The sequence below is a fragment of the Entelurus aequoreus genome, linkage group LG01 (assembly GCF_033978785.1).
Source record: "Entelurus aequoreus isolate RoL-2023_Sb linkage group LG01, RoL_Eaeq_v1.1, whole genome shotgun sequence".
NCBI classification, from domain to species: Eukaryota; Metazoa; Chordata; class Actinopteri; order Syngnathiformes; family Syngnathidae; genus Entelurus; species Entelurus aequoreus.
In genome coordinates this window covers 36,855,397-36,877,592 of record NC_084731.1, presented here as the reverse complement: position 1 = coordinate 36,877,592, position 22,196 = coordinate 36,855,397, and the positions used below count along the sequence as shown (strand labels likewise).

The following is a 22,196-nucleotide window of genomic DNA, read 5'->3' as shown; positions in this document are numbered from 1 at the left end:
TTTTTTTTACATACTGCTTCACTGTACATTCAGTAATAAAATGATACAATATTATTATGTACACCTGGATGCTCATCATGGCGTCAGTGAGCTGCAATGCAGAACAACAATCACAGCAAACAATATTTTAACCATTAGGGGTGCCTAATCAAGTGTCCACACACCTAGAAATGGTAACATTGTTTTTGTGGAAACATGTTTCTTACATTGTCACAGTAATTGTCATGTTTGTGAGTTGCTTCTCAGTATTACCTGTGCTCCTAAATTGTACTTGCATGTAACTGTATTATGTAATAAATATTGCACGAGTTGTACATGAGTAATACAGTTTAACGTTCGGTGGTTGGCTTTTCCTGAATTGCTGCAAAATTACACCAAGTTCTATTAGTTTAAATGATAGGATGGTGCTGCTCCTTGTGGACAAACGAGTGTACTGCCAGTTGGACACATTATGAATGCTTTGCAACTTAACTTCACTGGAACAAGGCCGGCATCTCACCCAGGACAGACCAGGCTGGAAAACAATTCTAGTCAACATGCGCAACCAAGTGCACGAGAGCTTAGAAGAAGAGAAGAACTTAACTTCACCTGAAACATCTTCAGGACTTTTTTTTTCCTCGCTTGTTGGAAGTTCGATTCTCCAACACAATCACAACAAGTTCAGTTGATGTGTTTTATGTAAAAATGTGCCAATTGTACAAAATGCACACCAAAAATGAGGAAGTCAAATAAAAAAAGTCCAGCGAGTGTTAGGTTTTTACAGTACATAAAACAAGTATTGTCCATTGCAACAAACTTCACTCCAGTTCCTTGAAGCGTGCAAACATGGCTTTGCGAACTGCTTGCTTGTAGGTGGCGTGGTCCCAAGCGGCGTGTTCTTTCTTCTGACGGCGCTGTGGACGGCAAATAATTCAATAGGAATATCTGCTGATGTAACGTAAACAATGTGAAGTAAGAAACTCACAGGTGGAGGAGGTTCTGAGCCTAAACCTGGTCGCTCACTGACTTTACTGGTCTCTCTGACGACAAAGTGGTGGAGAAAATAATGATTAGTTTGATTTATAATGCACTTTATATTTCTACAGAGGGGAGAATAAATAAGCAAGAGACAAAGGGATGACAGATTGCACAACATGAAGGTTGTGTTTATCCTACCTCGATCCTGCAGCCCAGGTGTTTTGATGCTGAGACTGCTGTTGGTAATTTTTCCTCTTCTTCTGGTCAGGTGACCTGACAGTTTCTCTGGTGCTCAGCTGCGGGGAAAACATTTGACTTCAGAAAGCGTCTTCATGCTCACATCCATAATAATAGGAATTCATACTTTTTTCATTGGACGTACTTCTTTTTCCTGGTTCTCCAGGGCCTCTAGCTCCTTCTTGGACTTCTTGATCTTCTGGTGGATCTCCAAGTTTTGCTGCGAGACAAACAAACATGAAGGAATATTCCCCAGGTAAATAGTTGAATATTGCTTTTGACTTGTTGTACTTTGTGGAGGTCGGAGAGCTGCTGATGGCGGATCAGAGCGTCCTTGTTAGGAAATTGTCTCCTGCACAGCAAACACGCCATCTTCTTCCAGTCGGTCAGCTTGTCCTCCTTGTCCTCACACGGTTTGACCTGGTCGCTCTTTGCCACGTCCTCCTTGTCCTCCTCCACTTCTTCGTCACTTCCTGCAGCGTAGTCTGACGCCAGCATTCCCAAGGAGCCGATTGGCAGCTGAAGAGGAAATAAAAAGACAGAGTAAACCCTCCTTTATCGGTGTTAATTGGTTCCAAATATGACGGCGGTCAAATAATTTCTGCAAATTATTAATTATACATTTTCATAGAGTGTAAAAAAAGGAATACAACCTTTTAAATATGTTCAACATGATAAAAGCCTTGTAGACATGAAATAACACCAAAAAAGTAACTTTTACACTCCTTACGTCCAATATACAGAGGTTCCTCTTTGTTAATTGGTACCTCACATGACCGTGGGAAATTAATTTACACAATGTGGGTTTATTATTCCATCCATCCACCCATTTTCTACCGCTTGTCCCTTTTGGAATTGATGGATTTTATAGTTGGGAGCATGTTAAATACATGTTTTATCATGATTCGAGCCCTCTAAACATAAAATAATTATACAGTCACCTTTGCACGCCTTTTACCCAAACATAGTAGCCATGAGTGTGTTCTACTGTAGATTACACTACTCACTAGTAGCATCCTCCATGCATCATTGTTATGGTTGTCACTCGGCCACTACAATAAAAGCACTATGTGGAAACACTTCAATATATCCTGGGTGATTCCTCTAAGTACAGTGTTTCCCACACATTCATTTATTTGTTGCGGCCCACCACGAAAGAATTACGTCCGCCACAAATAAAAATTAAAAATAAAATAAAATTTTTTTTTTTTTTTGTCCTCTCCAGCTTCTCAGGCAAATTATATACCGGTAGTTGATGTAGATGCCCATATCGGCTGTTCAGATTTATTTTACAAAAGAGAAGTCTAGGATACTTCTCTTGTTGCCTTATTTGTATTTGACTTTATTAAATGTATTTATATTAGAAACACAACATGTGTATATAACAAAGGGTGCAAAGTCGGCAGGCAGTAGGAAACACATGGTTAAGTGTAGGGAGTAAAACTGATGGCAGTCTAAAGTTCAAGATTTTTGGAGCTCTTTGTTCATTGATTCAGATGTTTGATGAAGCTCTGTGTCTATCTACCACCACTACAGTTTTCTGTTTATTTGTTACTGACTGTGGCAGGACACCGCTGCCTCTGTTTCACTTTATGTTGCTGGTATATAATATGGTTGTAGTAGTAGGCTAAAGTTAAATTATTTAGTATGCACTAATTCAGGGGTCGGCAACCCGCGGCTCCGGAGCCGCATGCGGCTCTTTGACCACTCTGATGCGGCTCAGCTGCATACTTAAAGTGTTGTAATTATATTGTAAAATGGATGGATGGATGGATGGATGGACGTTTAAAACAAAACTGTTATTATTAATTAGTAAGTATACATTTTTTGAGCCTTTTTAGAGAAAATCAAATCATTGTAGTAAATTATGCAAATTACTCGATGATGTCATGGTGACCACGCCCATAGCCACGCCCCCACCGCCACAGGTATCTTGCAGTTTATGGGAAACACTGAAGTAAGAACTGGGCTTCCATGTGCTGAAACCACGGGCTTAAGCTGTCCTGTAAAAATTGGGGTCAACTTGACAGTCACAGCTACGACCATCAGTCGTGTTATCATTGTGTGTCTGCGTTGTCATTTCACATCATTGATCTAAGCTGTGTTATTGTTGTCAAAGATAAAATGCATTACCCAAACAGCTGCTGATAGCTGATAGCAGTCTTTTTAGCATTTAAAGCTCTGACGACTCTGATGGTATGTCTCAACTTTTGATATTTCTCACGTCAAAGTCTAACCAATGTGGAGATGTGTTATTGATAAGGCAGATGTTTAAGATAAAGTGCATCCGGTTGGTCAACTTGATTGTGGTGGGGAAGATAGCACCCAGATTTTCCACCATGTTGTTAGCCCTGTCACCTTCAGCCCAAAAACGGAGGTCCTGCTTGGTGAACATCTACATCGATCGTCACATTAGGGGTGCAACGATTTGTCAACAATGTTGACATTAAAGTGACGTCATCACTCGTGTTTTTCTGGACGACTGCGAGTCAGCAACGCCACTTGCATCAACATGTACATGTACAGAAAACATGTGAATATTTCCTCCTATTCTTGTGAAATTGTGTGAACAATCATTTTAGCCAGTCTGCCAGCTAAACTTTGTCTAAAACAATTCAAGTACTTCTTAAAGCAGCATCAATTTGCAATGCAATGAAGGCACAATAACCAACGTTAATAGCTTGTGCACAAAACATTAGGCACCAATGCGCTGGTATCATAAGATTCAATATACAATCTATTAGTTGAAATGTTAAGAAATGATCAATGATACAATTATATGCATTGAGTCTATTGGAGCGCTAAAAATGTTAACATATCACTGTGCAGTTTTTTTAAAAACATCATCACACTATGCTTGTTTCTTTTTCAGCAAGTTAATTTAGTTGTTTTATCATTTGTTATTGCTATTTTAACTGTCTTTTTTTTTTACATAAAAATATACTTGTACTTGCCACTTTTCCTGTCCTTCCTTTTAAATGGACAACATTTTAATAGTTATTAAAATGTTTATTACAGCCTAAAAAGCAGCATAGTTACAGTATAAATACATATTCTTCAACGAATTAGTCATCTTTTTTGATAGTAAGCACATACCTAAAAATATCTCAAGCTGAATTCAAAAGCTGAAGGCTAAATTAAAGCCAGTGAGTATGTGTACGCTTTATTATCCGACTAGTCGACTAATCGTTACTTCTTCAATCAATCAATCAATGTTTATTTATATAGCCCTAAATCACAAGTGTCTCAAAGTCTTGCAGCCCTACAACATAATAGAAAATTAGATAAATAAGACCTTGCTTCTTCCGAGTTGGAAGACTGAGTGTGTGAGCTAGGAGGAACAGCCCTGCTCCTCTCTGTGCATGGCGCAGGAGGGAGGGACAGCTCTGAGTGATCAGTGACACTCCCCATCAATCACTTGTCGATTTGGTTAAGGTTTGAGTTTACTTCAAACATGCTATATAGATAGGTGAACATTTTACTGTAGTTTGATCAAATTTCGATGGATTTATTTTAGGAGCAAAATGCGATGAAAAGGTTGAAATCCCTATTCGCTGTGTGCGGCAGTTTTTCTTTTTCAAGTCGCACGGTCTATTTTTAGGCACATTTGCAAGTAAATTTGTCGCACCGTACAGCCCTGCAGTGGCACTCTTGAAGCTGTTGTGACGCAAGTAAGATTTTGGGGCAGTAGAGGGTCTCTGCAGCTCTCGCTGTTCCTCACAGATAAGTATGTAACAATATGAAAATTCCATATCACGGTTATTGTCACACCGCGGTGAAGGAAGTCCTATTTTGGGGTTGTCTGGCAAACTTCCTGTTTTATGTTGAAAGTCTAATCTTCCTCTCGTTTCAGGCCACTTGCCCTTCCTCCTGATGCCTCTGATGTCTTTCCGGATTGCCTCATTGTGCCCACCTGTGTCACTTTTGACCCGATGTCCTCCAGCAGAGAAAAGGCACAAGAGCTAAGCAGTTTAAAGCAGGGCAGCGGCTCTGTGTGCGACTACGCCATCCGCTTCCGCACGCTAGCAGCAGAAAGCGGGTGGGACGACACGGCTCTCGATGACGTCTTTCTGAAGGGACTCAGAGCTTCCATTCAGGACCTCCTCGTTCCCCTGGAGCTACCAGACAACCTAGATGCCCTCATCGCACTCGCCATCAGGACGGACAACCGAGTAGCCCAGCTCAAACGACAGCGAGGTGGATGACCGGCTGCGGCAGGAAGAACCACCCGTCCTTTCGTACCTAGCTGGGCGACCACTCAGCGTTCACCCCCGGAGCTACGTCGTCACCTCCGCACTGAACTGGAGGAGGAGCCCATGCAGCTGGGGAGAGCCCGACTGACCCCAGGGGAGCGACACAATCGGCTGATAGAGGGGAGATGTCTTTACTGTGGAGAGGGCGGCCATCTTGTCATTTCGTGTCCGACCAAGGGATCCCAGGTGGTGTGTCTGAAGCTTCAGCACAATAGCTGCTCCTCTCCACGCTCTTAACTCCCCCCAGGTGCGGTTCCACTGGTCTCTAGAGGCAGAGAGGACCTTCCAGACGCTCAAGCACCGCTTCACCTCAGCGCCCATCCTCACCATTCCGGATCCGCGGCGCCAGTTCGTCGTGGAGGTGGACGCTTATAAAGAAGGAGTTGAAGCGGTCCTGTCTCAACGCTCTCAACAGGACGGGAAGATGCATCCCTGTGCCTTTCTGTCACGACAGCTGTCCAGAGCAGAAAGAAACTATGATGTCAGCAATCGGGAGTTGCTGGCGGTGAAGCTCGCCTTAGAGGAATGGAGGCATTGGCTCGAGGGGGCAGCACACCCATTTATCGTCTGGACAGATCACAAGAATCTTGCATACATAAAGAAGGCTAAGAGACTCAACTCTCACCAGGCCAGGTGGGCGCTTTTCCTTTTCGCTGTCCTACAGGCCGGGGTCCCGCAACGTCAAGCCAGACGCCCTGTCACTGTTACTGTCACACCACGGTGAGGGAAGTCCTGTTTTGGGGTTGTCTGGCGAACTTCCTGTTTTAAGTTGAAAGTCTAATCTTCTTCTCATTTCAGGCCACTTGCCCTTCCTCCTGTGTCACCGGTCTGATGTCTTTCCTGATTGCCTGATTGTGCCCACCTGTGTCACCCTCCCTCATGGGTGTATATAGCCCTCGTCTTCCCCTGTCTTGTTGCCAGAGTATATCGTCTCGTCGTGTACCTCCAGTCGTCTTCCACAGTCTTGTCCAAGTTGTTAAGTATTGCCTCGCCTTATTCCTTGATTTCTTTGTACCCTCTGAAGAAAAGGGATTTTGATTTGCAAAAGTTTTTTGGTCAGTTTTTTTTAGCTAATTTCATAGTGCTTTGCCTTCCCTTTTTCCCTCCTCTTGGAGCGCTTTAATTTGTAGTTTTCTTAGCTCTTTATAGCGTACTTTCTGTTTATAGCTTCTTGTCTCCTCTTCATGAGTGATTTTCCTTTTGTGTAGCTAATCATATATTGTTGTTTTTTTGTTATTAGATCAGTGTAGAATTTTGCTATTGCCTTTTTCCTCCCTCTGGAGTGATTTTCCGTTTATTATTTTACGCCGTGCTATGCTTCCTTTTTTACTCTAGTGTATCAAGTATAGAGTTTGTAGCCATTTGTTTAATCACTCTGTCTAAGAGAGCTCTAAGAAACTGTTAAAATAAAGCCTGTGTCAATCATCCCCCATCTGCACCTGAGTCCTCATTCTCGCCAAGGCATAACAGTTATTGTGACGAAAATGATCACGATTATCATCATGGTATTGTTGAATGTATGGATGTCAGGGTATGAACATTTCTTATCACGGTTATCATTATTGGGGTATTTTAAAATGTGGTAAAAATAAAAAATAAAAACTTTTACTGAAATCTTGTAACCAAGTTAGATTTTTTTTTTTAAACACCTGTGTGTTATCAGCGTCAACACTTCAATTGTTTTTTGTTATATTTACCGTATTTTTCAGACTATAAGTCGATGTTTTTTTCATAGTTTGGCCGTGGGTGCGACGTATACTCCAGAGCGACTTATGTGTGAAATTATTAACACATTACCGCAAAATATCAAATATTATTATTTATCTCATTCGCGTGAGCGACGAAGAAAATGTCCGCAATCGTCACACACATGTCAGCAATCGTCACTCACACGCCAACCAATAAGAATTCGGCGGGGGAGGGTCATGGCAAAAGTGCATTGTGGGTCATGGAATGCTAACTGCTATATGCTATACGCTACTGCCGGAGCTATTAAAATGGATCACATCAACATTGGCGGTAACTTATAAAAACTGAGAAGGGCTGAACAAAAATGGCACCGGAAAGGAAATCATATACTGCAGATTACAAGCCGGACGCAGTGAAATATGCAGCAGAAAACGGCGATCGAGCAGCAGAAAGAAAGGGAGCAGCGCATACCAGGAGCGACAACGAGGAAGAAGATTTCATCGGATTTAGCGATCAGGAGTGACAGATTGTTTGGTAGACGTATAGCATGTTCTATATGTTATAGTTATTTGAATGACTCTTACCATAATATGTTACGTTAACATACCAGGCACGTTCTCAGTTGGTTATTTGTGCGTCATATGGCGTACACTTATTCAGCCTGTTGTTCACTATTCTTTATTTAATTTAAATTGCCTTTCAAATGTCTATTCTTGGTGTTGGATTTTATCAAATAAATTTCCCCCAAAAATGCGACTTATACTCCAGTGCGACGTATATACAGGTAAAAGCCAGTAAATTAGAATATTTTGAAAAACTTGATTTATTTCAGTAATTGCATTCAAAAGGTGTAACTTGTACATTATATTTATTCATTGCACACAGACTGATGCATTCAAATGTTTATTTCATTTAATTTTGATGATTTGAAGTGGCAACAAATGAAAATCCAAAATTCCGTGTGTCACAAAATTAGAATATTACTTAAGGCTAATACAAAAAAGGGATTTTTAGAAATGTTGGCCAACTGAAAAGTATGAAAATGAAAAATATGAGCATGTACAATACTCAATACTTGGTTGGAGCTCCTTTTGCCTCAATTACTGCGTTAATGCGGCGTGGCATGGAGTCGATGAGTTTCTGGCACTGCTCAGGTGTTATGAGAGCCCAGGTTGCTCTGATAGTGGCCTTCAACTCTTCTGCGTTTTTGGGTCTGGCATTCTGCATCTTCCTTTTCACAATACCCCACAGATTTTCTATGGGGCTAAGGTCAGGGGAGTTGGCGGGCCAATTTAGAACAGAAATACCATGGTCCGTAAACCAGGCACGGGTAGATTTTGCGCTGTGTGCAGGCGCCAAGTCCTGTTGGAACATGAAATCTCCATCTCCATAGAGCAGGTCAGCAGCAGGAAGCATGAAGTGCTCTAAAACTTGCTGGTAGACGGCTGCGTTGACCCTGGATCTCAGGAAACAGAGTGGACCGACACCAGCAGATGACATGGCACCCCAAACCATCACTGATGGTGGAAACTTTACACTAGACTTCAGGCAACGTGGATCCTGTGCCTCTCCTGTCTTCCTCCAGACTCTGGGACCTCGATTTCCAAAGGAAATGCAAAATTTGCTTTCGTCAGAAAACATGACTTTGGACCACTCAGCAGCAGTCCAGCTCTTTTTTTCCTTAGCCCAGGTGAGACGCTTTTCGCGCTGTTTCTTGGTCAACAGTGGCTTGACACGAGGTATGCGGCAGTTGAAACCCATGTCTTTCAAGCGTCTCTTGGTGGTGGATCTTGAAGCACTGACTCCAGCAGCTGTCCACTCCTTCTGAATCTCCCCCACATTTTTGAATGTTTTTTTTTCACAATCTTGACCAGGGCGCGGTGATCCCTATCGCTTGTACACTTTTTCTGACCACAGTTTTTCCTTCCCTTTGCCTCTCCATTAATGTGTTTGGACACAGAGCTCTGAGAACAGCCAGCCTCTTCAGCAATAACCTTTTGTGTCTTTCCCTCCTTGTGCAATGTGTCGATGGTTGCCTTTTGGACCGCTGTCAAATCTGAAGTCTTCCCCATGTTTGTGTAGGCTTCAGAACTGGACTGAGAGACTATTTAAAGCCCTTTGCAGGTGTTTTGAGTTAATCAGCTGATTAGTTTGTGGCACCAGGTGTCTTCAAAATTTAACCCTTACACAATATTCTAATTTTGTGACACACGGAATTTTGGATTTTCATTTCTTGCCACTTCAAATCATCAAAATTAAATGAAACAAACATTTGAATGCATCAGTCTGTGTGCAATGAATAAATATAATGTACAAGTTACACCTTTTGAATGCAATTACTGAAATACATCAAGTTTTTCAAAATATTCTAAGTTACTGGCTTTTACCTGTATGTTTTTTTCCGTCTTTATTGTGCATTTTCGGCCGGTGCGACGTATACTCTGAGCGACTTATAGTCCGAAAAATACGGTAACCGGTTTGCTCTTTTATTACACATTTTATGGTTTGTATTGATTTTTAGTAATATTAAATTTTTAGAACATGGCGTTGAAATAATTAACTGTCGGCTGCGATGGTCTCCAGGCCCCATTTTCGAGAAGACTCATTGTTTTATTGGTTTATGGACAATAAAATATTCATACTGGGTGGACCAGATTTAGCTAACAGCTTATTTTCGTCTATAGTCGTTTGTTTGACAACACCGTCACTATTAAATCATCTATAACCTAAAAGTCAAAATGCAAGCAAACTAATAAAAACATACTAAGTACAGCTCTTGTTGTAGTACAACTACATTATAATCACAATATAACAATATATAATGATAAAAAATTTGAAATTAGTATGTTCATGCTGCTCAGCGTGTGTGTAGCAAATTAAAAACTAGATTGAGTAAAAGATTAAATTGAAATTGTGGAAATTGAAGTGCTTACCTTTGACTTTTCTTTTTTCAGTGGGGTGAGAGGTTTCTTAAAGAGATCTTCACCAGCTGCATTCTGTGGATGGAAAACAAAGCACTTTTTATAATAATGTCTATAGATATTAGGCATGCATGATATTTTTTATCAAGCCAATACAGACACTTTCCTGCTTCTCAAGAACTTATTTACATCTAGTATTTGTTAAACTTCAGATATAAGTGTAGTTTGTGCACATCTTTCTTTGCGACTGGATTTGGGGCAGCTTCTTGAACAAGAGGCGTTTTTGGGGGCGCTTTTCGTGTCTTTCTCGCCAGTTGAAGGTCCTAAATGGCTGTCAAAGTGTCCCAACTTGTCGGAGTATATCTTAAGCCATCTACTTTTCAGGAGAGAGGCATGATTTATGATCTACAATAAACTTAAATGGAGAAAGGAAGCGAGGAAACAGCAGATCACTCGATGATGTAAACATAGACACACACAGTAGTCAGTGTGCACATCGCCGCTCTCAATAGGTTTGCTGCATTAGCGCTTATAATAACAATATCACTAATACTTGGTCAATATTGAAGTCACAAAATGTAAAAGGAGTTTTGTTGGTGCTTTTTGAATGGTTAATTATCAGATTATTTGGGCGAAATAGAGGACCTCCCATTGGCTTCACTGTAAGCAAGCTTTTATTAACGTTAATTTTATATTTAGAATGCATTAAAAAAATCTATTCGTCATCATGTCTTTCATAAGGATTGTGAACAATAGGCAAAATTCCAAAAAAGTGCAGAGTTCCCCTTTAAAGCATGGCAAGTAAGAGAAAAGGAGCGCTTGATTCACTCACCCTAATCTACCTGCTGCACAGTACGGGTAATCTCACCTCTTTGGATAATTTTTTCTTTGGGCTACTTTTAATGTCATTGGAGTTTTCCGTGTGATGTCACAATTCCAAATATCGGCACAGTAATTAACTGTGTGATATTTATTGTGCATCCTACTCCAAGTAAATAGTTTTCAAACAGTACCATGGTTTCTGATACCTCCACTTTACATTTCAGTTTAGCTCAAACATGTGACTTGCACTCAGTTAAATTGGCTTGTGGCTTATGAGGAGAGTAAAATAAAAAAGACCATTAACACCTTAAACAAATTTTATTTTAGCAAAGGAAAACAAGTTTAATTTAATTTCCATGACTCTTTGGCTGATAATTGTTTTTGTACAATTATTGCACGTCACTAATAGGGGTGTAACAAGATTAGAATGTGACAATATTTTTCATGTAAAGAAAAGCTGTCTCGCGGGACACAGTCAGAAGTTGGGTTTTTCTTAATAGTCAAAAGCATATCCGCCTGGCCGTTTGTGAGGGTTTGGAATCTCACAATAAGCGCTGAGGGCTTACATCAAATTTAAATTTGAAAAATTTTCCCTTGTACAGATACACCTAAATAGTTTTCTTAAAAGCAGGGGCGCTGCCAGCAATCCTGTACCAACCCTACACGGCGGCCATGCTTACAATTATTGTGAAAAACTCGTCTTGTGTCATTTTTGTGAACCCAATATCGTGTAGCACCACACCCTCTAGTAATGTACATCGAGGAGTACCACGGAATGGAGCATACCACCACCACCGGTGCTTGTATCACCCTACTAGTTGTGATACCGCATGTGTTCCTTGCATCATTGTGAGTATTGAGTGATGCTTGTATTGTATCACCGCATTCAATGCTTCTATTGTATCACCATGTTCGATGCTTCTATTGTATCACCACATTCAAAGCTTCTATTGTATCACCACGTTCGATGCTTCTATTGTATCACCACGTTTGATGCTTGCATTGTATCACCGTGAGTGCTGAGAGGTTTTTATTGTAGTTAGTCTAGATAGGTAGTGAGATTTGAGTGGGACATTCAATCAGTTCCCACTTAATAATATATAATAATAATAATAATAATAATAATAATAATAATAATAATAATAATATACATTTCTTATTGTGGAGGAAGGTGTGGCCAGCGCGCTTGCAGGAGCAAAAGTCACCGCCTCCGTCTATGGTGCTGAGGACGAGCACCATCGGATAGGAGCAGGGCATGTGCTGACGGCGAGACACAGCTGGCAGGTGATTAGATTTCACAGGTGGTATGTGTTAATCTAATCATCTGTTGTCCTTAACGGTAAGCGGCCGAGAGCAGGAGGGGGATAGGATACGGAGGTGGCTGAAAAGTCACGTCCTGCTGGAGAGAAATCTGTGAGAAATTCTATGGACATTCAAACATTATTAAAAACTGCAAGCTTGGCCCTGTGCCGTGTATAATAGTGGAACGGATAGGAAGCGACTTCCACATCTGGCGCCCAATTAAAATAATGTCTACACCGAGCCCAATAGAGGCACTGGGGCAGCTCTTGGCAGAGGTGTTCACAGCGAACCACCGGCAGGGGTAAATCGCACAGCAGAGCCAGATTCTGCGGGCGCTGACTGAGAGGGCCGGAGCGGGGACACCCGCGGCAGCGAAGCAAACATTTTCGGCCGTGGGTATGCACCGATTGGCGGAGACAGAAGATCCACAGAACTTTATGAATATGTTTGAGGCCACAGCAGGAGAGGCGCAGCGAGCAGCACTCAGCCTGCCACTAGCGTCCCGGGTGAGTTACCGGGACATGAGGAGGGCGGTACTGGACCGGACGGAAGGGTCCAAAGAGGACCACAAACACCGGTTCCGGGCAATGCGGCTCGGCCAGGAGGAGCAGCCTTATGCCCTGGGCCAACAATTAAGAGACGCGGCGACACGATGGCTGCAACCCGGACAAGTCGTTGATGTGATGGAACAAATTATATTGGAACAATTCTTGGAGGCACGCCCGCGTGGGTCCGCTACCACCGTCCTCAAGACTTGGCAGCGGCAGTGGCCTTGGCGGAGGACCACCTGGCTGTCCATTGGGAGAGGAGGAAGGAGGAGAAGGCCACAGAAGCAGCGGAGCGTCCAGTTCCGCCGGCCGAGGGAGCCCAGCCCTGGCCAAGGCCTGCGAAACAACCCTGCTGTTTTTTCTCCCCCTCAGGGCCTGGCCGCTGCTGACGCTGTGTTTCCCCCGCAAATGGCGCCTCGAATGCCTAGGCAGGCGTGCTGGAGGTGTGGGTGGCTCGGACACCTGCAGCGGGAATGTCCAACCATGGAGGTGGGACAGGTGATCCGGGTTGTCGACCCTTCGGCCCCCTTCCCCGGGCCAGGGGAGACGTACTATGTACCGGTAAGGATACATGGGAGTACACACCGGGCGATGGTAGAGCAGTCCATGATCCACCAGAACCTGGTTCGACCAGGGGCGCTGAGAAAGGTTACACGGGTGCGGGTTAAATGTCTGCATGGGGATGTTCACGAGTACCCTATGGTGCCGGGGGAAATTTTTTTCAAGGGGGAAAAACATAATGTGAAGGTGGCTGTAAATTTGCACTTAACGCACCCCTTAATCTTGGGAACCAATTGGCTGGGGTTTAATGGGTTGGTAAAGCAGTGCACAGGGGTGCGTTCATGACCGGTAGGGAAAGGGGATAGCCGTGCTGTTCTCAGCGGCGACGCAAGATTAACCAACGCTGTCGGGGGGGAGGGGGAAGGGGAGTCGGCGGGGACTTCGCAAGAGGTCTCCTCAGTTCCCCAATGGCGCCCCATGAATGATTTTCCACTCGAGCAGTCTCGAGATGACACTCTTCGCGCGACCTGGGATCAAGTGATATCAATTGATGGGCCGCTGGTTTGCCAGGGATTTCCCTCACTTTGCATTAATTAGGGACAGATTATACAGAGTGAGTCGTGACACTCAGACAGGAGAGGAAGTCACCCAATTGTTGGTGCCAAAAAGCCGTCGGGAAATGATTTTCCAGGCGGCACATTTCAACCCGATGGCCGGTCACATGGGATACGATAAAACACTCAACCGGGTAATGGTCCGTTTCTATTGTCCAGGCATCTGGGCAGACGTGCGCCGCTGGTGCACGTCTTGCCGGGACTGTCAACTAGTCAACCCAGCGGCCACCCCTAGGGCGCCTATGGCCACTCATAGAGGTCCCATTTGAGCGAATTGGCATGGATCTCGTCGGACCATTTCATCCGAGCACCCAGGGATATCGCTTTGCGCTAGTCCTGGTGGATTATGCAATGCGCTATCCCGAAGCAGGACCGCTGCGCTCCATCTCTGAAAAGAGTGTCGCACAGGCGCTGTTTCACGTTATCTCCTGAGTCCGAATCCCGAAAGAGATTCTGACTGACCAGGCACGTCTTTTATGTCACGCACGTTAAAGGAGCTGTACGGATTATTGGGGATCAAATCCATTTGGACCAGCGTTTACCTCCCGCAGACTGATGGCCTGGTAGAGCGGCTGAATAGAACCTTGAAATCCATGATCCGGAAGTTTGTACACGAGGACAAACCAAATTGGCATAAATGGTTGGATCCCCTGTTATTTGCAGTGCGGGATGTTCCTCAGCCCTCCACGGGGTTTTCCCCATTTGAACTTTTGTTCGGCAGGAAGCCGCGAGGGGTGCTTGACCTAGTTAAAGAAAGCTGGGAGGAAGGTCCAAGCCCTAGTAAAAATGAAATTCAATACGTCATGGACTTGAGAGCAAAATAACACACACTGGGGCACCTGTCACGTGAGAATTTGCTCCAAGCCCAAGAACGTCAGCAGCGCCTGTATAACAGTGGGACGCAATTCAGACAATTTTCACCGGGAGAGAAAGTACTTGTATTACTCCCGACGTCCAGCTCCAAATTACTCGCCAAGTGGCAAGGACCCTTTGTGGTCACACGACGAGTAGGTGATGTGGATTATGAGGTCAGGCGGTCTGACCAGGGCGGGGCAACACAAATATACCACTTTAATCTCCTAAAAGGGTGGAGGGAGGCGGAGCCTGTCTCCATGGTAACGGCGATAGCGGAGAGCGAGGAGCTGGGGCCGGAGATTCCCCCCTCCCCTCGGCCCTCCCCACTCCGCTGTGATAATCATCTCACGCCGTCACAGAGAGCAGATGTGACCACGTTGCAGCAGCATTTTTCTGACGTGTTCTCCCCCCTGCCAGGCCGCACGAACCTCACCCAGCATCACATAGAGACCAGCCCAGGCGTGACGGTGAGGTCTCGGCCCTATAGGCTACCCGAACACAGGCGCAAAGTAGTTCGGGAGGAATTAAAAAAACATGCTAGAATTGGGAGTGATAGAAGAGTCACACAGTGCATGGTGCCGCCCTATAGTTCTGGTAGGGAAGAAAGATGGGTCTGTGCGGTTCTGTGTGGACTACCGCAAGGTAAATGATGTGTCACGTTTTGACGCCTACCCAATGCCCCGGGTCGACGAGCTCCTGGACCGGTTGGGCACTGCTCGTTTTTTTATGACACTGGATTTGACTAAGGGCTACTGGCAGATTCCCTTGTCTCCAGAGTCTGAGGAAAAAAACGACCTTCTCCACTCCGGAAGGTTTATACCAATTTGTGACCCTTCTGTTCGGCTTGTTCAGTGCGCCGGCCACATTTCAGAGACTTATGGACCGGGTACTGCGCCCCTACGCGGCATATGCTGCCGCCTATCTGGATGATGTCATCATCCAGGGGGACAACTGGGCGGAGCATATGCAGAGAGTGGGGGCGGTACTCGAGTCCCTGAGGCGGGCGGGGCTCACCGCCAACCCGGCGAAGTGCGCGGTTGGCCGGAGGGAGGTACAGTATCTGGGGTACCACTAGGGCAGGGGTGGGCAATTAATTTTCACCGGGGGCCGCATAAGCAACCCGAGCACTGCTGGAGGGCCACACGACAATATTTCAATTAAATTTTGCTCAATATTATTTTTGATATACCGTAAGATAAATAATAATGATGATAATAATAATAATAATTTAATTTAACCTAACTTAACTTTATACAAAAGCAGATTGCTTTTGATGGTCACTTTATCCTGCATTATCCAACATTTTTCCCCATCAGATTTGGACAACCATCTGTTGTTAAAAATAGTTTTTAATCATATTTATTTTATATTGTTTTTTATATTGGTTTTATATGTAATTGTTTTTTCTTTTTATTCAGTCATTGGTGGAGCTAAGGATAATATTTGAATATTGTTTTTAATATTGTTGTGCAGTACTTTGTTGTTTAAATGTGCTATATAAATAAAGTGGATTGGATTGTCACACCTGCCAGCTTGTCCCAACACGCATTTACCTCTGTGAACAAGTCATTACCTGTGGTTGTCTCTTTAATTGACTGCATCAGAGCTCTCATCCAAAGTTAGCGAAAAACAGTCCATGTCTCCGGGCATTATCAGCGCAACAAAGTCCAATAAGCACTCCTTAATAAACTCTCCGTCAGAAAACGCCTTATTTTTTCTGGCGCTTTTGTGAGAAATGACGAAACTTGTCCTGACGGCTGCATCTCTGGGGGTGTGAAATATGGCACAAAGTCCTTGTTGGGTTTGCAGTTTTACCATCAACGCATCAGCCTCCCTTGCGCGCGCTTCATCAGACACATTCCGGTATTTTCCCTCGTGTTTCTTCGTGTAGTGGCGATTAAAATGATATTCAAACACAGCAACCTGTGTACCACACATTAAGCACACGGCTTTACCATTAATTTATGTAAAGAAATACTTGGCAGTCCATGTCTTGTTGGAAACACGCCATTCCTCATCAACTTTTCTTTTTTTAGCGTCTCATCACTTGTCTCTATGCACCTTCACTCACAGGTTCCCCCCGGACATACGGCATAAATAACACATTTCAAAATAAAAGCAGCACAGTTGTATTGCGCGCACGACATAGATGTTTTTTAAACTTTATTTTGTAATTTGTAATTGCGCCGTTCAATTCACTCACAATCGCACACGCGCATACGTCCACACGGAAGTAATACAAATAACGCTTTTCAAAACAAAAGCAGCACCGTTGTATTGCACACTCGACATAGATACTTTTTTAAATTTATTTTGTAATTTATGATTGGCCTCAAGCGGGCCGGACAGGGATGCGCAAAGGGCCGGATGCGGCCCGCGGGCCGTACGATGCCCAGGTCTGCACTAGGGGGACGGTCAGGTGCGGCCTCAGATAGACAAAACTGCGGCAGTTGCGGCCTGCCCAACCCCGGAGACGAAAAAGGAGGTGAGGCAGTTTTTGGGGCTGGTGGGCTACTACCGGAGATTCGTCCCCCGGTTTGTGGACCTGACCAGCCCACTAACTGACCTCACCCGAAAAGGTGCTCCAGATCTGGTCCAGTGGACGGAGCAGTGCCAGCGGGCCTGATTTTTCTATCCCATTTTGTTTGCAGGCAGATGCGTCGGGCAGAGGGCTGGGAGCTGTTTTATCCCAGCAGAGGTGGGGCACCGACCACCCGGTCCTGTACATCAGCAGGAAACTATCAGAAACGGAGACCAGATATAGCACGGTGGAGAGGGAGTGCCTCGCCATCTGGTGGGCGGTCCTTGCCCTCCGGTACTACCTGCTGGGACGCCCGTTCAGCCTCTGCTCGGACCACAAACTCCTCCAGTGGCTCCACCGCATGAAAGATGCCAACGCGCCGATCACCCGTTGGTATATCACTTTACAACCCTACAATTTCAGAGTGATCCATAGGCCAGGGGCGCAGATGGCCGTGGCGGACTTCCTCTCCCACTCTCATGCGGGGGAGTGGGGGAGTAGGCGCGGCCGGACGGTGTCCCGGCCTAAGTCTGGCGGTGGAGGTATGTGGAGGGAGGTGTGGCCAGCGCGCTTGCAGGACCAAAGGTCACCGCCACTGTCTATGGTGCTGAGGATGAGCGCCATTGGATAGGGGCGGGGCATGTGCTGACGGCGAGACACAGCTGGCAGGTGATTCGATTTCACAGGTAGTACGTGTTAATCTAATCATCTGTTGTCTTTAACAGTAAGCGGCCGAGAGCAGCAGGGGGATAGGATACGGAGTTGGCTGAAAAGTCACATCCTGCTGGAGAGAAATCTGTGAGAAATTCTATGGACATTAAAACATTGTTAAAAACTGCAAGCTTGGCTCCTGTGCCGTGTATAATAGTGGAACGGATAGGAAGCGACTTCCACACTTATATTCTTCTTCTTGTTAAATTGTTGCATTAAAAGCAAGGGTAAGCAAAGTGCAGATAAAAAGGAAGAATATTTTTTTAAGTAAACAAGGGATCGGGAAAATAGCAGCAAATCTCAAGCTTCTTTAAAAAGAAAATAGCATTTTGTGATGATGTTAATGATGATGTGTTTAGTAAAATGCACACAGTAGGGTTTTAAAGGGAAACTACACTTTTTTGGAATCTTTCCTATCGTTCACAATCATTCGGAAAAACATGAGGACGGTTGGATTTTTTTTAATAGATTCTCAATATCAAAAAAATGTCCAATAAATAACCATTCAAAAAGCGCCAACAATACTCCATTTACATTTTGTGACTTGACTATTAACCAAGTTTTAGTGATATTGTTATTATAAGTGCGAAAGCAGACAAACTATGACTGTATGTGATGTTTTATTATGTTTAATGGCTCTCATGAAGTCTGCAGTGAGTAATAATAATTAGTGATGGGAGGCGTGGTTGGGGGCGTGGTTAAGAGGGGAGTATATTTACAGCTAGAATTCACCAACTCAAGTATTTCATATATATATATATATATATATATATATATATATATATATATAAATAAAATGCATAAAATACTTGACTTTCAGTGAATTCTAGCTATATATATATATATATATATATATATATATATTTATTTATTTTATTATATATATATAATACATTTTGCGAGGTGGCCCATAATACTGGGCTGTAAACGGTGCTGCGCTGCCGCCGCCATGTGCTTCGCTCTCCGTTCATGAATGAGTATATCATTTCGGCCACCGTGTTCAATGGAGAAGTCTGTTCTACAAAATGTACAGGCAACATACCCCTTCCCCTTCGAACTGTCCTGGATGAACTGAAATTCTTGTTTCCATTCGTTTTGGAACTTGCAAGCGTATTTCTTCATGCTCGTCGACGGCGTCGCCATGTCTGTAACTTCCTCGTTCTTCTGGGGCGGCGTGGCGAAGTTGGTAGAGTGGCCGTGCCAGCAATCGAAGGGTTGCTGGTTACTGGGGTTCAATCCCCACCTTCTACCATCCTAGTCACGACCGTCTGTCAAAGCGCTTTGAGTACCTTGAAGGTAGAAAAGCGCTATTCAAGTATAACCCATTTATCATTTATCATTTCTGCTTCGTCTCCTTGTTGTGTGCGCAGTTGTGCACTCTACTCTCTAAAAGCCGTAGATGTTATGACGTCATTGGGCAGGCAAGCTGTTTATATTGTGGGAAAGCGGACGTGAGAACAGGCTCTCCCCACTCAGGTCTGCATTGAGCTGGAGGGGGCGTGGCCTCCAGCTCCGGCTGAATACCGGGAGTTTGTCGGGAGAAAATTTCTGCCGGGAGGTTATCGGGAGAGGCGCTGAATACCGGGAGTCTCCCGGTAAAACCGGGAGGGTTGGCAAGTATGTGTTACAATGTTAGCTGATTGTGTTAAAAATGCTAAAGCCTGTAATCATAAGGTTCATGACACACAGTTTTGGGGTGCCTCTTTAATGCTATGTATTGGAGTGTTGTTTTTTTTAACAGTGGACAATTTAATGTCACAGATAGACAAATGCATATAAGTGGTCATCCATTTACTTACTGCTGAGCCGACGCAGCTGAGACTGCTGCCTCAAATTTACAGTGTTGTTCCTTTTCATTTAAAGCCCCCTTGCTTGCTCTGATGTCTATAAAATAAATACTTCTGCCTTTATTCGTCCACAACATTTTACACGGGACTGTTCTGTCAAGGTTGGCTACTACAAAATTGCATTAGCTGCTAAACCCACACGGAAAGAGAAGGCGATATTATGATTTGGATTGAGGAAACAAGAGAAGAAAGAATTAAGTATTATTTTCATCTAAATGTTGCATGCGCACAAGAACACCAACATGCAAAATGCAGTGAGATAAATACAAGTAAAAGTAGCGTTTTTTTAATGCAGCTCTGATCGTCATTAGAAAAACATTAATCGGCAATGCCGATCACATACTTTTTCAAGAAAATCAGCCAATACTGATTTGGTGGCCGATTGAACAGCACATAGCACAAGGCTATATGGACAAAGTTTAGCTAGGGGACTTTGACAAAAATAATAGTTAAATCTATTTGTTGCACAACTCTGTTTCTGTGTTGTTAGCTAGCTAGCTAACAGATTAACTATTTTACCAAGGAGAGTCGCTTTAAATGTTCCTGCATAACAAAATGTACAGCCAAAGGAAGGTCCGCTTCACATGTTTAGATTACACTTGTAGTGTTTTTGCAGTGGCCACTGCCATATGTCTCTTCCTGACACGTGCATGTTTGTTTCCGAGCGATGATGTACCTATTATTGACAAATGAATTTTGGCGGTGACGCCAACAAATGGTCGCACCCGTTACCGTGATTTTAAACAAGCTTTGTTATTCACAATGTATCTTTTGTCATGGGAAAAATAAGGTTCCTCCCTGAGACACATGGAATGAGTTTACTATGTCCTTTCAGATTTTAATGCGATATGAAGCCTGGGGAAATTTGTGAGCACTAACCTTCCTCTCAAAAATTGCAAAACCGGCATCCGCTGACTTGGACTGTCTCCTATCGTCGTCCATTCCACTTTTTAGCAAAGGAGACTGAGAACGGACGCCTTCCTTTTGGCGGTTTTGGATTTTTGCCCAGCGCTCCATATCTTTCATGATCTGCAAAATAAGATGTTCCTTGACATTTTCTACAGGCATTTTTCTCTTTGGTGGTGTATAAACAAAGTGCAACCTTAACAGCAGCAAGACTTTTTGGCCTCTCATCCTTGTTGTCTTTGTCTTTTCTAGTCAAGTCGTCCTCTTCTTTCTTGTCAGGAGATGAAGTCTGGCCAGCCTCTTGCTTAAAGCTGCCGGCTGAGACGGGTGGTTGTGGAGGAGCAGTGGTAAGAATTGGATCGGCTGACGGTTTCTTCATGTCAAGGGGAGCATCTGCGGCAGGGTTGGAGAGAATGGCCTGGTCTTCGGCAGTCATGGTTACAGATTGGATCTCTGTGGGGGTCCCTCCAGGCACCGGGACATACATTTTAGTCACAGCATCCCAGTAGAGATACTCTTGGTTTTGAGCGTTATAGAAGTACTGTAAAAACAGTTGTTGTTAGTAGCCATATTAGACAACACTGTGTGGTCTTGTATACTCACTCTGGAGCCAGGATCGAAGTACAGGGTGGTCTCGGGGTCATAGAAGAAGCCAGATGTGGCGTCATAAAGGTAGTTTGACATATCTGGAGTGTCAGGATCTGACAGATATTAGGTCTCTGTGAGTAAACTTCGCAGCAATACAAACATGGACAAGGTCTTGACTTAAGATGCAAAGCTAAAGTGAATAATATAGTGTGTGATGAAGTAGTAACTGACAGATGCTAAAGTTCTAGGGATGTTCTTACCATATGTAAAGCTTTTTAATGGGTCTAGGCTGGCAGTGGAATCAGCTGGCACATGATCTTTAGTCGCGTGGCAGGACGGATCCAGAGTTTTGCTTGTGTCGTAGGCTGCTCCCTATAAGGAGTTACCAGAAATGTAGAGGGAAGTGTCTAGTTTGAACATAAAAATAATCTTAACATGCATCTTTGTTGAATACCCTACCTGACTGGGATCTGCAGACAAAGGTGGATAACTGCAGGCAGCTGGTGGCAAAAACAAGTAAATTAGAAGATAAGTTTACATAAATGTGTAAAGTTACTGTGCAGAGATATGGGGAACTAATTATGAAAGTACACCTCATCCTCTAACCATACTGCAGAAAAGATCAGTTAGGACAGTGCTTCTAAATTATTTTTCTCCCCGGCGACTCTAAATAGTATCATTAATACATTCTTTATTTAACCAGATAAGAAATCCATTGAGATCAAGATCTCTTTCACAAGTGTGACCTGGCCAAGAGGTCAGCAGCACATGTCAAAGAGCAGTTTCAGAAAAGTAATACGTTAAGACATACATTTTAAAATGCATAAAAGGGAACTGTAAAACAATTACCGGTAAACAATTAAGCTTTACACCTTTTAAAAACACAGGCACTGTGCATACGTGTCATGCTGTCTGTCCCTTAGG

At 43.8% G+C, this 22,196-nt stretch overlaps 1 protein-coding gene across 2 annotated transcripts in view; it reads right to left on the bottom strand.

Annotated features, from left to right (window-relative positions):
• Nucleotides 1-659: 659 nt before the first annotated feature.
• The window catches only part of rbm6 (RNA binding motif protein 6), a 49,082-nt gene continuing 27,545 nt past the window's right edge, over nt 660-22,196 (bottom strand). The window contains exons 13-23 of one of the 2 annotated variants that reach the window (XM_062049328.1): nt 21,732-21,772; nt 21,533-21,644; nt 21,288-21,385; nt 20,881-21,225; nt 20,658-20,807; nt 10,070-10,132; nt 1,486-1,713; nt 1,322-1,414; nt 1,156-1,253; nt 965-1,019; nt 660-893 (exon numbers count right to left, since the gene is read on the bottom strand). In XM_062049328.1, coding sequence (XP_061905312.1) covers nt 798-893; nt 965-1,019; nt 1,156-1,253; nt 1,322-1,414; nt 1,486-1,713; nt 10,070-10,132; nt 20,658-20,807; nt 20,881-21,225; nt 21,288-21,385; nt 21,533-21,644; nt 21,732-21,772 — 1,379 coding nt within the window. In that variant the 3' untranslated portion in view covers nt 660-797. The remainder of the gene's footprint in view (nt 894-964; nt 1,020-1,155; nt 1,254-1,321; nt 1,415-1,485; nt 1,714-10,069; nt 10,133-20,657; nt 20,808-20,880; nt 21,226-21,287; nt 21,386-21,532; nt 21,645-21,731; nt 21,773-22,196) is intronic. The other variant, XM_062049329.1, reaches the window with a different exon arrangement.